The sequence below is a fragment of the Podarcis raffonei genome, chromosome 9 (assembly GCF_027172205.1).
Source record: "Podarcis raffonei isolate rPodRaf1 chromosome 9, rPodRaf1.pri, whole genome shotgun sequence".
NCBI lineage: Eukaryota > Metazoa > Chordata > Lepidosauria > Squamata > Lacertidae > Podarcis > Podarcis raffonei.
In genome coordinates, this window is record NC_070610.1 from 78,502,072 (window position 1) to 78,519,616 (window position 17,545).

Genomic DNA, 17,545 nt, shown 5'->3' on the forward strand with positions numbered 1-17,545 from the left:
TCTGCTCTGAAGAAGAACCTCAGCAGCGAGTCCCCATTCCCACCCATCCGTAACTCCTTTAGAAAAATTCAGCTTTGGAATGACACATTCCCATACCTGGGCCCCATCCGAGGAAGAGGGGAGGCCGAGGGTGGCGGCAGAAACCGGAGAGGAAAGTGGACTCTTTTGGAAAGCTTACAATAAAAACCCTCCAGCTGTTCCGAGGTTTACGTCCATTTGATCTCGGAAAAGTCCTTTCTACCGACCAAACGGGGTGGGAGGGAGGGAGCCCCAGGCATTGTTAGAAAGGAAGTCCTGCTACATGCCAAAGGCATTAAGGGGGCTTTGGGGGGGGGCTCCCTGCCAGAAGCGGAAGAAGAGGGAAACACTCTCCAGAAGAATCTCAGGGAACTTTCAAGAGTCAGGCAGCAGGAAGCAGCTTCTCTTTCTCTCTTTCACGCTCCCTTCTTTTCTTTTCTCTTCTCTTCTCTTCTCTCATGGATTAAATTGGACCCCAGCTATGTCTTGGCCTTTTCTACTGTTATGTACTGAGTTGAATAGGATCCAAAAGGCAGCAGTCTGATTGGTCCTGGAACAATAGGATTCAGAATGCAGCAGTCTGATTGGTCCTAGAACAATAGGATTCAGAATGCAGCAGTCTGATTGGTCCTAGAACAATAGGATCCAGAATGCAGCAGTCTGATTGGTCCTAGAACAATAGGGTCAGAATGGTCCACAGGAGCCACCCAATCCAGTTTCAGGTGGAAGTGAATCCACAACCTGATTGGCCTACAGGAGAATTCCGGAATTAGCCAATCACATGCAGCCTATTGTGTAAATAATGTATATAAAGCAGATACTTTGAGGGGACATTCATTTCTCCTCACCATTATGAGCTGAATAAAGAGCATGAAATCCACTCTCGACTCCGAGTATATTTCATCTACCTACAGGCTGTTAGAGTGCTGAATGAGGAGACCAGGGTCCCAATCCCCCAATCAGTCATGAAGCCTGCTTTGGGGCTCTCACAGCTTCTCAGCTTCACCTACATTGCAGGGCTGTTGTGAGGACAAAGATGGAGAGGAGGAAAACCACTTAGAGTTCCGGGGGTGGGGTGGGGGACAGGATATACAGGTACCATTAAGTGACAATAAAATCCTTCACTTCCAGTTTTTGATTGGGTTCCTCATCCGTGGCCCTTGAGTGATTCTTGGGACCCCCTTAGATGGCTTGCACCAAAATGTTGGGTCCCCCTCCCATCATCTTCAAGCTCCTCCTCCCCCATTTAGAAAAAACAACTCACATTATATTTGTGGAAAATATTGCAAGAAGAACCACCATAGAAATAATAATAATAATAATAATAATAATAATAATAATAATAATAATAATAATTATTTATACCCCACCCATCTGGCTGGATTTCCAGCCACTCTGGGTGGCTCCCAACAGAATAATAATAATAATAATAATAATAATAATAATAATAATAATAATAATACTAAAGCGATAAAAAAGCAAACATTAAAAACTTCCCTAAACAGGGCTGCTTTCAGATGTCATCTGAAAGTCAGACAGTTGTTTATTTCCTTGACATCTGACAGGAGGGTGTTCCACAGGGCGGGCACCACCACCGAGAAGGCCCTCTGCCTGGTTCCCTGTAACCTCACTTCTTGCAGTGAGGGTACTGCCAGAAGGCCCTTGGAACTCGACCACAGTGTCTGGGCTGAATGATGGGTGTGGAGATGCTCCTTCAGGTCTACTAGGCCAAGGCTGTTTAGGGCTTTAAAGGTCAGCACCAACACTTTGAATTGTGCTCGGAAACGTACTGGGAGCCAATGTAGATCTTTAATATGGTCTCGGTGGCCGCTCTCAGTCATCAGTCTAACTGCCGCATTCTGGATTAGTTGTAGTTTCCGGGTCACCTTCAAAGGTAGCCCCACGTAGAGCGCATGGCAGTAGTCCAAGCGGGAGATAACTAGAGCATGCACCACTCTGGCGAGACAGTCTGCAGGCAGGTAGGGTCTCTTCCTGTTTACCAGATGGAGCTGATAAACAGCTGCCCTGGACACAGAATTGACCTGAGCCTCCATGGAAAGCTGTGAGTCCAGAATGACTCCCAGGCTGCGCACCTGGTCCTTCAGGGGCACAGGTACCCCATTCAAGACCAGGGAGTCCCCCACACCCACCCGCCCCCTGTCCCCCCAAGAACAGTACTTCTGTCTTGTCAGGATTCAACCTCAATCTGTTAGCCGCCAGCCATTCTCCAACCGCCTCCAGACACTCACACAGGACCTTCACCACCTTCACTGGTTCTGATTTGAAAGAGAGGTAGAGCTGGGTATCATCCGCATATTGATGAACACCCAGCCCAAACCCCCAATGATCTCTCCCAGCGGCTTCATATCATGGAAACAAAATCTCTCTCTGCACTTTCCAAAATGCCCGATTCCGCCTTTCCCCAGGGCCCTTCCACAGGGCGCTGATCCCCCCACCCGCCACACACATTAAGGGGCCCCTCTCTCTCGCTGAGTTGCAGGTGTCCCCCCCAGGTGGGAAACGGGGAGTCCCACCTCTGCGCTTGACCTCCTTCTCGCCCTGGCATGCGCCCTCGCTCGCCCCAGCCCCCTCCCGGCTCCCGGGCAGGGGCTGGGGTTTGCAGAGGGCACCCAGTGGTGGCAGGGGATGTCGGCCCCTTCAGCATTGGGGGAGCTTGGCCCCCTGCCTCAAAATATAGAGGGGGCTGAAGCCCCTTGCGCCCCTATACCCGGCGCCCCTTGCCTTCCTTGCGCCTCTGTCTTTCCACGTCCTTAAAGCTGTTTCTATATTGTGAGGAGGGGGGGACTGAGGAGTGTGTCCCCGTCCTCTCCCACGCCTGTTCCTGAAGTAACAAGGTGCAGGTGGGCTCCACCGCGAAAGCTTTCAGCCTGGAAAATCTCAGCTGCAGACACATTAGTGGGCTTGACGCCGCTCAAGGAGGGACGGATCAAGTTTCCACATGTTTGGGCAGGGAGGAAGAGGCACGTTACAGGCGTGTTTTGTGTTATACGGAAAGGGCTTTTAAAATATACGCTGGGCTTTTCTTCTGCAAAGCAGGAAAGGGGAGGAGGGGGGAGAAAGCGTGGAAGCTGCAAGATGCAGGGATGGCCTCTCTGAAACAAAGCCGTAGCTCTGAATTCTCAGGCTGGCTTTAAAACCCGAAACCCAAGCAGCAGATATTTCAGAGCGTTGTGCCAAAATCACCCCCTGCTAGATGCTTGGATGCCTGAAGCAAAGGACACGAGGCAACAGAAGTTCACAAAATCATGCACGGCATGGATATATGTGTTGGTGCTGACCTTTAAATCCCTAAACGGCCTCAGTCCAGTATACCTGAAGGAGCGTCTCCACCCCCATCGTTCAGCCCGGACACTGAGGTCCAGCTCCAAGGGCCTTCTGGCCGTTCCCTCACTGCAAGAAGTGAGGTTACAGGGAACCAGGCAGAGGGCCTTCTCGGTGGTGGCTACTGCCCTGTGGAACGCCCTCCCACCAGATGTCAAAGACAACAACAACTACCAGACTTTTAGAAGGCATCTGAAGGCAGCCCTCTTTAGGGAAGCTTTTAATGTTTGATATATTACAGTATTTTAATATTTTTTTGGAACCTGCCCAGAGTGGCTGGGGAAGCCCAGCCAGATGGGCGGGGTATAAATAATAAATAATTATTATTATTATTATTATTATTATTATTATTATTATTATTATTATTATTTTATTATTATTATTATTTATGTCATAGAATCCTAGAATTGTAGAGCTGGAAGGGACCCTGAAGGTCATCCGTTCCAGCCCCCTGCAATGTAGGAATCACAGCTAATGCACCTCTGAGTAATGGCCATCCAAACTCTGCTTAAAAACCTCCAATAGATCAAGGATAGAAAAAAGGCTATTCTTCCTCTCTCACCATGCCAGAACTCGCAGACATCCAGTGAAGCTGAACACTGAAAGTTTCAGGACAGATAAAGAAATGACTTCTTCATGCAGTGCATAATTGAACTATGGAACTCACTCCCACTAGAGGCAGTCATGGCCACAGCCTTGAATGGCCTGGCCCATTTAGTCCAGCAACCTGTCTGCAGGAGGTGAACAATCATGAACAGAAAAAGCTGTCCCCTGCCGAGTCAGATCTTCGGCCCATCCAGTCCAGATGCCTTGACTGGCAGCATCTTTCGAAGATCACAGATGGAGCCAGTTCTCAGCGCTGGCCCCAGTGTTCTTCTTTAGTGGCAGACACCAAGACCTGAACCCGGGACTTTCTGCTTTCAGAGAATTTTCTCTTCCCCTTCTTCCCCATGTGGTTTTAATAAATACTTGACATTTGCACAAATGTATTAGTTGCTAGCACTCCCTTTAATAGTGAGCACGGGTGGTGAGTTCCGATAGACACGGAGCCAAAACAGGGCCATTGATAAATGAGAGCAGGGGATTGGTGTGATTGGGGGATTCTACAGGTTTGCATTGGGGGGGGGGCAACTTTCGTAAGAAGCTAAGAGTGGGGGACGAGACAGAATAAGAAACACCCCAGGGTGGACTGAGCAAAATGTTGCATGATGGAAGAGGAGGGAATTTGAAAACCAAGACATAAGAAAAGAATGCCCACTGGGAAGGAACGGTTGGCATAATAATAATAATAATAATAATAATAATAATAATAATAATAATTTATTATTTGTACCCCACCCATCTGGCTGGGTTTGCCCAGCCACTCTGGGTGGCTTCCAACAAAGATTAAAAATACATCAAAATGTCACACATTAAAAACTTCCCTGAACAGGGCTGCCTTCAGATGTCTTCTGAATGTCAGGTAGATGTTTATCGCTTTGACATCTGATGGGAGGGCGTTCCACAGGGCGGGTGCCACCACTGAGAAGGCCCTCTGCCTGGTTCCCTGTAACTTGGCTTCTCGCAGTGAGGGAACTGCCAGAAGGCCCTCGGCGCTGGACCTCAGTGTCCGGGCAGAATGATGGGGCTGGAGATCCTCCTTCAGGTATACTGGGCCGAGGCTGTTTAGGGCTTTAAAGGTGAGCACCAACACTTTGAATTGTGCTCGGAAATGTCCTGGGAGTCAGTGTAGGTCTTTCAAGGACCAGAGTTATGTGGTCCCGGCGGCCACTCCCAGTCACCAGTCTAGCTGCCACATTCTGGATTAGTTGTAGTTTCTGGGTCACCTTCAAAGGTAGCCCCACGTAGAGCGCATTGCAGTAGTCCAAGCAGGAGATAACTAGAGCATGCACCACTCTGGTGAGACAGTCCACGGGCAGGAAGGGTCTCATCCTGTGTACCAGATGGAGCTGGGAGACAGCTGCCCTGGTCACAGAATTGACCTGCACCTCCATGGACAGCTGTGAGTCCAGAATGACTCCCAGGCTGCGCACCTGGTCCTTCAGGGGCACAGTTACCCTATTCAGGACCAGGGAGCCCCCCCACCCCCTGTCCCCCCACAACACTTCTTCTGTCTTGCCAGGATTCAAGCTCAATATGTTAGCCGTCAACCATCCTCCAACCCTCTCCAGACACTCACACAGGACCTTCACCGCCTTCACTGGTTCTGATTTGAAAGAGAGGTAGAGCTGGGTGTAAATTCTGCGAGCCCCTCCAACTTGTGCTCGGGTTTTATATGTATGTAAATAAAACCATAAATCATAAAGACACTGCAGACTCTGCTGAGCTCCATTGCAAGGAAACCAAACCTTGGGTAAGTGTTGGGAACCCCTGGAGTCTCTCACTGCCCAGAGATTGGGGTAGCATAAAGCTCTGAACACACTCCTGGAAACATATGTATGAGCAATATCCCATTGCCTTCCTAGGGGTGTGCCTTGAGCCTTTTGACGGAGAAGCAGGAGGAGGAATTCAGCTCTGCTGACCCACCTCTGGGCTGGAAGGGTCTCGCTGACCTCACAGATTCCTGGCTGCTGAGTTATGTCCTCTCACTGACAGTGGGTAAATATTTTCCCTGGCAGCCGAGCCTCCCTTGCAAGCCTGGCTTGGGAAGGTCCCCTCCCCTCTCGGACGTTGCTGGAGGAGCCTTGGTTGCCTCTAAGGAGATGCCAGCTGATAAAGGGGTGCCAAAGAGCACCACCCTCCTCCTACAGGAGCGCCCCCCCCCCAAAATCCAATTATTGTTATTAGGATTGCAAACTGGTAAACAAATCTCTGTCACTGCAGATGGTGACAGCAGTCACGAAATTAAAAGACGCCTGCTTCTTGGGAGAAAAGCAATGACAAACCTAGACAGCATCTTAAAAAGCAGAGACATCACCTTGCCAGCAAAGGTCCGTATAGTTAAAGCTACAGTTTTCCCAGTAGTGATGTATGGAAGTGAGAGCTGGGCCATAAAGAAGGCTGATCGCCGAAGAATGGATGCTTTTGAATTATGGTGCTGAAGGAGACTCTTGAGAGTCCCATGGACTGCAAGAAGATCAAACCTCTCCATTCTGAAGGAAATCAGCCCTGAGTGCTCACTGGAAGGACAGATCCTGAAGCTGAGGCTCCAAGACTTTGGCCACCTCATGAGAAGAGAAGACTCCCTGGAAGAGACCCTGATGTTGGGAAAGATTGAGGGCACAAGGAGAAGGGGACGACAGAGATGGTTGAACAGTGTTCTCGAAGCTACCAGCATGAGTTTGACCAAACTGCGGGAGGCAGTGGAAGACAGGAGTGCCTGGCATGCTCTGGTCCATGGGGTCACGAAGAGGCGGACACGACTAAACGACTAAACAACAACAACAATATATATATGATGCTTTCAGTTCCAAAGTTCAGAATGCTCTCCTGGAAGAGAGAATGCCCTTAGATTCTGGAGATGCCTGTACAGAAAACACACCTTGCCCCTTATCAGAGAGGAATGCAAAGAGTTTCCAAGTGATGGTGGGGGAGAGAGTGAGTTTCATTCCTTCATTCTCCCTGCCAGCTTCCTGCAGTTTATAAATCATGGAGCTGCAGAATTGGAAGGTACCCATAAAATTCATCTAGTCCAACCCCCTGGTTTGCAGGGGGGCAGCAGCCTTCCCCGATCTAGTGCCCTCCAGGTGCGTTGGACTACAACTCCCATGGGCACCTGGAGAGGACCGGCTTTCTGGAGGTTGGTGCTGATGCTTCCACCGACACTTCCTCTCCTCTCCTGCCACTTGTGACTTCCTGCTCTGGTTCATTCGTATCACATGCTGCTGCAGGCTGGGGGGGGACATGTAGGGGGGAGGCTGACTCAGCTGGCTTCACGCGCTGACCTTGCTGAAACCAGCAGCGGGTCAAAAGAGCACCCAGTTCCTGCACGTGGGAAGTGTGAAGATCTGATAATCTGCTCAGTTTCTTTTCCTGATAATGCAACATCCACTTCCTCTGGAAGAAAGTGAAAGAATGCACCGAGTCCAGCAAAACACAGAGACCAAAGAGCTGAATGGCAGAAAAAATGGGCGGAACCTTGAGATCAGTTTTGGTTCTTTGACTATGCTTGCCAGACGTCCCTGTTTCCCGGGGACAGTCCCCGGATTTACAAATCTGTCCCCGGACAAAATCCACCTCCTGAATGTCCTCGGATTTCATTTAATGTCCCCAGATTTATATTTTAAGTGTTGTAGATTTATTAGTAGGGAATGACTGTTGCGTGATTGGTTCAACAGCACAAGACACATCATATGGGGTCCAGTATACCTGAAGCAGCATCTCCACCTCCATCATTCTGCCCGGTCATTGAGGTCCAGTGCCGAGGGTCTTCTGGCAGTTCCCTCACTGCCAGAAGCAAAGCTACAGGGAACCAAACAGAGGGCCTTCTTGGTAGTGGCACCCACCCTGTGGAACACCCTCCCACCAGATGTCAAAGAGAACAACTACCAGACTTTTAGAAGACATCTGAAGGCAGCCCTCTTTAGGGAAGCTTTTAATGTTTGATGCATTACTGTATTTTAATATTTTGTTGAAAGCCGCCCAGAGTGGCTAGGGAAGCCCAGCCAGATGGGCCAGGTATAAATAAATTATTATTATTATTATTATTATTATTATTATTATTATTATTATTATTATTATTATCCTGTGGTTGCCAGCAACTAGCATTCTGAAACACTGCTGCCTCCACTGCCATCATGCCTAGTAGCAGGGTTTTTTTCCAGGAGTAACTTGCTGGAACTCAGTTCTGGCACCTCTCAGGTGGGTGCCATTGCCATTCTAAGAGAAAGAGGGAGGTGTTCACGGTGAGTTCTGGCACCTCTTTTTCTTTTTAAAAAATTGCACTGGCCAGCTGCTGTCCTCCTCCATGAATTTAGACAATCCTCTTCCAAACTATCCAGGTTGGTGGCCATCCCTTGGGAGGGATTCCTTTCTCTTTTTTTTGAGAGAAGAATAATACTTTATTTAGAATTCAACAGTAACAAAGGAAAAAATCCACAGTAATTGTTACATCAATTCATTACAATTCACTGATTTGAACAATATATAAATAGTAACAGAAAAATTACACAACATCACTTTTGACTTACTGGAAGTTTCCATATTGCACTTTTATCTCTTTATCTCCTTCGTAACAAATCAAAAAGAGAAAGACCAAGAAAGGAGGCAGACACAAAAAAGAAAAGAAAAAAGGAAGAAGAAAAAGAGGAGGGATTCGGGGGGGGGGGAGGAAAAAAGAAAGAAGGGGGAAAGAAAAAAAGAAAAGAAAATCAACACATTTGACTTCCGATTAGACTCATTGTATTATTATTTCTACTATTTTTTCACACACAGATTCAAATTATTGTATTACCCTGTGGGAGGGAAAATGCTTCGGAATTCCGACCTTGGGAAGTTGTAAAATTGTTGTAAAATTAAGATATAATTTGGAAGACAATTGGACTCTTTTTTATTTTAGTTTTTTATTTTTATCGGATTTGACATGTTAGAGCCAGTGTGGTGTAGTGGTTAAGAGCGATAGACTTGTAATCTGGGGAACCGGGTTCGCGTCCCCGCTCCTCCACATACAGCTGCTGGGTGACCTTGGGCCAGTCACACTTCTCTGAAGTCTCTCAGCCTTACTCACCTCATAGAGTGTTTGTTGTGGGGGAGGAAGGGAAAAGGAGATTGTTAGCCGCTTTGAGACTCCTTCGGGTAGTGATAAAGCGGGAGATCAAATCCAAACTCCTCCTTTTCTTATTGGAAAATTAATATATGCTCTAACAAAAAACCAACAACAACAAAAAGATGCTCTGCCGCTGCAGCACTTGAGAAACTGAGGCAATAGGTTTTATTTCTGCATTACACTGTTAAAGGAAGTTCAAAGTAGGACAAGGAGAAGAACCCAAGGAACATATGAACAACAAAAACCAGCAACAGAAATTGATTTCAATACACCGTAAGCCTAGGGACACAGGCCCAAGCTTGGGAATACTAGCTGAGTGGGCCAGCGGTGTGACTTGGTCTAAGCACCTTATCTCTCAGCAGAATCTTCTGCAAAGCCATGAAGAGGATGGTGTCTTGCCTTCATGTTTGCATGCTTCCCATTTGGTGGGTCTGCCGTGGGAAACAGGATGACCCTTTGGCCCGATGTGGCTGCAGGGTCCTTCTTATCTGGTCAACGAAGCCCCCGTAGAAGGGAGGATTATGTTTAATCTGTAACTTAAGTACATCCCTAACTCTGTGTGTGTGATAGCAGCCAGCTGAGACCAGATTCTGTGGAATTGCATAACCCCAAAACTCCTAGTTTCCTTGCAGTTCCTTCTGTTGTTCCTCCCAGGGTTTGACTTGAGAAGCTGTTTATCATTCTTGCTGCTCTCTGGATTCTTTCCAACTTGTCACCCACATCCATCTTGAACTGCAGTGCCCAGCACTGAACCCAGAAGGCTGTTCCCTTCTTCTTCTTCCTCCTCCTCCTCCTCCCTCCCTCCCAAGATGTCTCATCAGCGCTGAACGATGAGCGTTTTAAGTGATTGGGCCCAGAATGAGAACAGCTGACACAATGGGGGACTTCCCAAAACGGGAGGCAGATAAAGCTGTCCCAGGCCAGAAGTTCTGCATTCTCCTGGACCGCTTTGTCCTTGAGGTCCAGCATCCCGTTTAGAAGCCCAGAAACAGCATCGCTCCATTGTGTGTGGCAGAGAGTTCCAAAGGACCGCGGAGATCTGTTGCAGGAGGAGCTGCTCTCTGGGAAAAGGCAAGCCAGACCCATTTCAATCATGTTACTGGTTGTTGTTGTTGTTGTGCTTATTTTGCAATTGGTAGCCGCCTTGAGCATTACTGATTATTTGAGAGTATGCAGAGTTGGAAAAGGTTTGGAAAAGGCTATGAAGCAGCTCCTCTACGAAGGAAGATTGCAGCATTTGGGACATTTTAGTTTAGAGTAAGAGGTTACATGATGGAAGTTTATAGAATTATGCATGGCGTAGAGAAAGTGGATTGGGAAAAGCTTTTCTCCGTCTCATAACACTTGCAGACATCCAGTGAAACTGAGGAGTGGAAGATTTGGGACAGATAACACAAGAACAGGGCCTTTTCTGCAGTGGCTCCCTGTTTGTGGATTGCTCTTCCCAGGGAAGTTCGCCTGGCACCTTCATTATACACCTTTAGGCGCCAGGCAAAAGCGTTCCTCATGAGCCAGGTCTTGGGCTGATTGACATCCAGTGCCCTTTTAAAATGTGTTGGAGAAAAGGGAATTCTTGGGTTGTGTTTGTTTTTATTATGTTTTTTGTGTTTCTGCATTGTGATTTTGTGTTGTAAGCACCTTCTCTGAGAGCTGTGGGTAAAGGGCAGTATACAAATCACCATCACCATCATCACAACAACTTATTCATGCAGCACAGAGTTGAATTATGGCACTTGCTCCCATACAGGCACGCCAACCCCATGGGGCTGAGGCCTCTACAACCCCCTCCCCCCAATATCTGCTGGGACAAGGCTAAGCCCCCCACCAATTTTTTTAAAATAGAAAATCTTTATTAATTTTCACATACACAAATATACATAACATATAATACAAAAGACGATACAAATGGGGAAAAAACAATAGAGTAAGAAAAGATAGAAAAACAAACATAAACAAATACAATATATTACACTTACATAACAAATTAAAATAGTAACTTCCAATAATTCTCATTATACTACTTATATTATCTGTATTCCTTGCACAGATTCATATTATTTTATTTTGTATATAGATATATAAAATCCACTATTATATTTTAGATAATTCTTGGTTATCAGTAACACTCTATTTCTGCAAGCATCTAATTGTCCGTACTGTACATTTTCAAGTATTCTTTAAATATTTCCCACTCCCTAAATACCTTTTGGTTTGACATCCCTCTAATTTTTCCAGTCGATTTTGCTAGTTGCAGGTATTCTATCATAAGAATTTGCCACTCTGTGATCGTTGATAAGATTTCATTTTTTCCAATTTCTTGCCACTGGCATTATTCTGGCACCAACCTTGGAGAGATGTCGCCCTGGGTTGCGCTGCATTGGGAGACGTGACCTCACCCCCCTGCGCAATGTTGGGCTCAACTCAGCACCTGTGCATAGGAGCCAGGGGCGGCCCCCAACTTGGATGGCTTTAAAAGAGGATTAGACAATTTAATGAGGAGAGGGCTATCCATGGCTACTAGCCAGGATGCCTATGCGCTGCCTCCATGGTTGGTGGTAGTGAATGCCAGTGGCTGGAAACACCAGGAGGAGAGAGTTGCTCTTGTGCTCGAATCCTGCTTGCAGGCTTTCCCCAGAATAGAATAGAATTTATTATTTATACCCTGCCCATCTGGCTGGGATTCCCCAGCCACTCTGGGCGGCTTCCAACAGAGTATTAAAACACCGTAATACATCAAACATTAAAAGCTTCCCTAAAGAGGGCTGCCTTCAGATGTCTCCTAAAAGTCTGGTAGTTGTTGTTCTCTTTGACATCTGGTGGGAGGGCGTTCCACAGGACGGGTGCCACCACCAAGAAGGCCCTCTGCCTGGTTCCCTGTAACTTGGCCTCTCGCAGTGATGGAACCGCCAGAAGGCCCTCGGAGCTGGACCTCAGTGTCCGGGCTGAACGATGGGGGTGGAGATGCTCCTTCAGGTCTACTGGGCCAAGACTGTTTAGGGTTTTCAAGGTCAGCACCAAAACTTTGAATTGTGCTTGGAAACATACTGAGAGCCAATGTAGGTATTTCAGGACTGGTGTTATGTGGTCCCGGCGGCCGCTCCCAGTCACCAGTCTGGCTGCCGCTTCTGGATTAGTTGCAGTTTCCGGGTCACCTTCAAAGGTAGCCCCATGTAGAGCGCATTGCAGTAGTCCAAGCAGGAGATAACTAGAGCATGCACCACTCTGGCGAGACAGTCTGCGGGCAGGGAGGGTGTCAGCCTGCGTACCAGATGGAGCTGGGAGACAGCTGCCCTGGACACAGAATTGACCTGAGCCTCCATGGACAGCTGTGAGTCCAAAATGACTCCCAGGCTGCGCACCTGGTCCTTCAGGGGCGCAGTTACCCTATACCAAGGAGCCCCCCACCTGCCCCCCATCCCCCCAAAACACTTCTTCTGTCTTGTCAGGATTCAAGCTCAATCTGTTAGCTCCCATCCATCCTCCAACTGCCTCCAGGCACTCACACAGGACCTTCACCGCCTTCACTGGTTCTGATTTGAAAGAGAGGTAGAGCTGGGTGTTAATGCTGCGAGCCCCTGCATCTTGTGCTCAGGCTCCCAGGCTGCACACCTCTCCCTCCCTCCCTCCCTCCCTCCCTCCCTCTCTCTCTCTCTCTCTCCCTCTCCGTCTCTCTCTCTCTCTCTCTCTCTCTCTCTCTCTCACACACACACACAGAGAGAGCCATGTCAATCTACTCGGCTCAATCAAAGCTTGGTATGTTCCATTGGACGCTATAAAATTCCCAAGTGGAAATGGAAAAACATTTTAAAGGTTGAATGATGGATAGGCAAGAAGGACTTGATCCCATATCACCCACATCCCATTTTCCTCCCACGAGATCACAAAGCAGCCTTTTGGACTCGCTAAAGTAGGATGGGCTGAGAGAGAGTGCAGCAAGGCCGCTTGGTGCTTCAAAACAAAGCTGGGAGACTCATGAAGGTCTCCTTCTGGTCCACGTCCAACACTTTCCACTTCTATCCTTCCGAAGGGGGGAGGAAATCCAGACACACAGAGAGAAACCAGTTTTCAGGGTTCTGGATTAGGGTAGCTGGGGGAGAAGTTATTGTTCCACACCACCCCTCCCTGGCAGCAAGCACTATTTTTCATTTTAAAAATACAGTATTAGAGAGCTTGTATTCTTTAGTGGTTAAAGGGTCAGGCTAGGACCTGGGAGATAAGGGTTCAAATCTCCACTCAACCATAAAGTTCACTGGGTGGCCAGGGATCAGACAGAGTTTCTTGGCCTAACTCACCTCACAGGGTTGTTGTGATGATAAAAATGGGATGGGAAGGGGAGAGAACCATGAATGTGACCTTGAACTCCTTGTAGGAAAAGTGTGATATATTCTGCCAACAAAGATTTAGCAGGCACCTTCTGTTTTAACACTGAAACGCTTGCTGATTTTTTTTCTATTCCGACAGCCAATTAAGAATACATCTTTCCATAATGGTTAATTGAGGTCTGTTTTTAACGTGTGTGTGTGTGTGTGTGTGTGTGTGTGTGTGTGTGTGTGTGTTTTACTGTATGGTTTTATGCATTTCTGTTGTAAGCCACTTTGATTTTAAAAAATGAAATAGCTACTTTTAAATAAATAAGTAATAAACACATGTCAGAATAAATAAATCCATTTGAACAACATCAAAAACTCTCCTGAGATGTGAACCCTGATTTCCCAGTGTAGGGCTTCAGCAATTGCCTTCCAGCGTCAATCCTTTTAGGACCAGAGATAGACTTCTGCAAGGAAAAGGCACTTGTGTGTGTGTGTGTGTGTCTGTGTGTGCACAGATGTTAATGGCCATTGGCTGTTGGTTGCTCAAAGGAAACTGAAGACATTGATCCGGATTTTGGATTTCAGAGCCCATCAGAGACAGCCCCACTGCATGCCTTGGTTAGGCCCTGTTGCCGTGAGCAGAGGAACTTGGGCTCTGAGGTCAGATGGGTGAGGCTGATGAGAAGAAACGAAACTCATTTGGAAGCTGCTGCCAAGAGCTGAGTTCAGGAAACAGACGGGACGTTTCAAACGGGAGACGGAGAGCAACACTCCACTTCCTCTTCTCCCTGATAGATGTCCCCAGTGCTATTTTTCTAGAGAAAGAGGGGCTAGAACTCACCACGAATGCCTCCCTTGTTCTCTTATAATTGCAATGGCACCCACCTGAGAGGTCCAGCAAGTTCCAGCTGAAAAAACGCCCTGGTCCACTTGCTATCTGGAGGTCTGAGTGGGATGCTCAGGCAAATTCCCAGATGTCGCTGGGTTTTGATAGACCTTCCCAGCCCGTAGTGCATCACTGAAACCGTAACAGGAGGAGGAATAGTTTTGCACTTCTGCGAGTCAGGCCCAGGTCAAACATTATTCATTAGTTTTTAATATGCCACCGTGGGAGCCAACAGAGCTATGTGGCAACAGTTGGAATCCTAGAATTGTAGTGTTGGACTAGAGTCATCTAGTCGAAACCACTGCCTAGATACAATATGATACGATAATCTTTATTGTCACTGTCCCATTCAGAACAACGAAATTGAAAAATCTGCATAAGACATTCAAAAACCAACAAACCTGCTACCCCAGCCATCCCAACCTGGTTAGCCCCCTAAAAACTCTGATACCCCATAATTAAATACAATATATTCCCATAGAGACTCCTTACACTGCGTTTAAAACCCAAATCACATTTGGATAAAAACTGTTTCTCAGGCAGCTAGTCCTAGTCTTTATAACCCTGGACCTTCTTCCAGAAGGCAGAAGCTGAAAGAGATCATTTCTGGGGTGTGCACTGTTGTTGCTTAGTCGTTTAGTCGTGTCTGACTCTTCGTGACCCCCTGGACCAGAGCACGCCAGGCACTCCTGTCTTCCACTGCTTCCCGCATTTTGGTCAAACTCATGTTTGTAGCTTCGAGAACACTGTCCCACCATCTCGTCCTCCATCGTCCCCTTCTCCTTGTGCCCTCCATCTTTCCCAACATCAGGGTCTTTTCCAGGGAGTCTTCTCTTCTCATGAGGTGGCCAAAGGATTGAAGCCTCAGCTTCAGGATCTGTCCTTCCAGTGAGCACTCAGGGCTGATTTCCTTCAGAATGGATTAGTTTGATCTTCTTGCAGTCCATGGGACTCTCAAGAGTCTCCTCTAGCACCAGAATACTGCCATGCGCTCTCCGTTGGGCTACCTTTGAAGGTGACCCGGAAACTACAACTAATCCAGAATGCGGCAGCTGGACAGGTGACTGGGAGTGGCCGCCGAGACCACATAGCACCTGTCTTGAAAGACCTATACTGGATCCCAGTACATTTCCGAGCACAATTCAAAGTGTTGGCGCCGACCTTGAAAGCCCTAAACAGCCTCAGTCCAGTATACCTGAAGGAGCGTCTCCACCCCCCATCATTCTGCCCAGACACTGAGATCCAGCGCTGAGGGCCTTTTGGCGGTTCCCTTGCTGTGAGAAGCCAAGTTAAAAGGAACCAGGCAGAGGGCCTTCTCGGTAGTGGCACCCGCCCTGTGGAACGCCCTCCCACCAGATGTCAAAGAGAAAAACAACTACCAGACTTTTAGAAGACATCTGAAGGCAGCCCTGTTTATGGAAGCTTTTAATGTTTAATAGACTAATGTATTTTAATATTTTGTTGGAAGCCGTCCAGAGTGGCCGGGAAAACCCAGCCAGATGGGTGGGGTATAAATAATAAATAATAATATATTATTATTATTATTATTCAGCACATTGAGAGACCGCATAGCTCAGAGATCGAGCACATGCATTGCACAAAGAAGGTCCCAGGTTCAGCGTTTGGTGTCTCCCCCTGAAACAGGGACAGGGAACCTGAAGGCTTCGAGATGCTCATAGACCCCAGCTCCCACCAGCCCCAATTGCAGGGAATGATGGGAGTTGTAGTCCAACAGCATCTGGTGGGCCACAGGCATTCCACATTCCGTGGCCCATTTGGTCAAAGGTGTGCTCATCTTTTGGGGAGGTCTTGAATCTAACTGTGAACTTTGCTTTGATTTCCCCTCCAGGAATTTGCCCTTGAATCAGCTGCTCCCACCGGCTATGCCTTTGCCCTTCTTCCTTTTTGCATTCTCCAGTTATGTCGCCCAAGGTATGTTTGCTAAATACTAAACCTGATTGCTGAAATGTAGCCTTATTAGTCTTTACCGATTGGTAGGGTGAGCGTTGCTCCCAGAACAGGGAGGAAGGAGTCAAATGACACCAAGGTTGATTCAGAGAAAGAGTTTATTCTGCTCTCCGGATAGCAGAAGGCACTTGCGTGGTCAGTTCACAGCAAGTCCAAAGAAATGAGAGATTTCATGCAGTATATATATCCTCTAGGCACCCTCTCCCCCCTTCCCCAGGAATCCAGACACGTATGCTTATACACGTAAGTTGACATCACAGATGTTCCTGCTCGTGTACTCTTAACTATAAAAGGGTGTTCCTGTTCCTGTGCTCTTGACCATAAAAGGGTGTTCCTGTATTCCTTATCTTGGGGTAAGAAGGTCACCAATTCTAAGAGTCCTCCTGGCGCCGTTCCCGGGGGGCTGACAAGGTCTGTGCGTCACTGTGGTCAGGAAGTAAGATAAGACCCAGACGTGCCATCCCTGCTCCACTGGAACTGGCAAGGCCATCCATTGCCGTCACGGACTGATAAAGGAGAGGGCTTTGAGCACTTGTTTATACAGCTGGCTTTCTGTTTATACATTGACTCAAGAGCTCAAGTTAATGCATTTTAGAAATGCTCCCTTGGAGGAGGAACAATGAGGATTTTGGGTCCCGTTTCAGACTGACTGCACAGAACCCATTCCTTCCCCCTTCAGTAACAAGTCCTTTCAGGGCAAAAGGTGAGATATAAATAAATAATAATAATTCCTATTGCAGCCTTTGGTTCCTGGGCTGTCACGACCCCCGAACGTTTGTGGAGCGTCAAAGACTCCTGCGTCGTCATCCCGTGCACCTTCAGCTACCCCAGCGACGTCGCTGTCCAAAATGGCATCACAGCCATTTGGTACAAAGATAACGCAGGGCAGAAGGCTTTGGTTTACCACTCAGCAACTCCTGGTAGCGTTGAGGGCCGGTTTCAAGGACGCACAGAGCTGCTGGGAGACCCCCTCCAGCGCAATTGCACCTTGCTTCTGAGGGGTGTGACAACCGCAGATGCCGGCAAGTACACCTTCCGGTTCGAAATCAGCGAGGGGAACCGCTGGTCCGATCAAAAGGGGGTTGTTTTAACCGTCACCGGTAAGTAACCAGACACTCCCTGCCCACAAAAGTCTGCTTTGTGATGCATCCCGATTTCTCGACTGTTTTTGCTAAGCCTACCCGTCCTCAGAGCTTAAGCCAGCCTTCTTCATCCTGCTGCCTTCCAGATGTTTTGGACTACAACTCCCATCAGACAGGGAGCTGGAGTGCAAAACATCTGGAGGGCAAAGCCTGTCTTAAAACAACTGAATGGAAG

General features: G+C 47.7%; 1 protein-coding gene across 1 annotated transcript in view; it reads left to right on the plus strand.

Annotated features, from left to right (window-relative positions):
- The first annotated feature begins 9,733 nt into the window (after positions 1 to 9,733).
- Positions 9,734 to 17,545, plus strand: part of SIGLEC1 (sialic acid binding Ig like lectin 1) — a 53,123-nt gene continuing 45,311 nt past the window's right edge. The window contains exons 1-3 of the mRNA XM_053402197.1: positions 9,734 to 10,135; positions 16,110 to 16,192; positions 16,969 to 17,328. Of these exons, the coding sequence (XP_053258172.1) occupies positions 16,144 to 16,192; positions 16,969 to 17,328 (409 nt within the window). The 5' untranslated portion in view covers positions 9,734 to 10,135; positions 16,110 to 16,143. The remainder of the gene's footprint in view (positions 10,136 to 16,109; positions 16,193 to 16,968; positions 17,329 to 17,545) is intronic.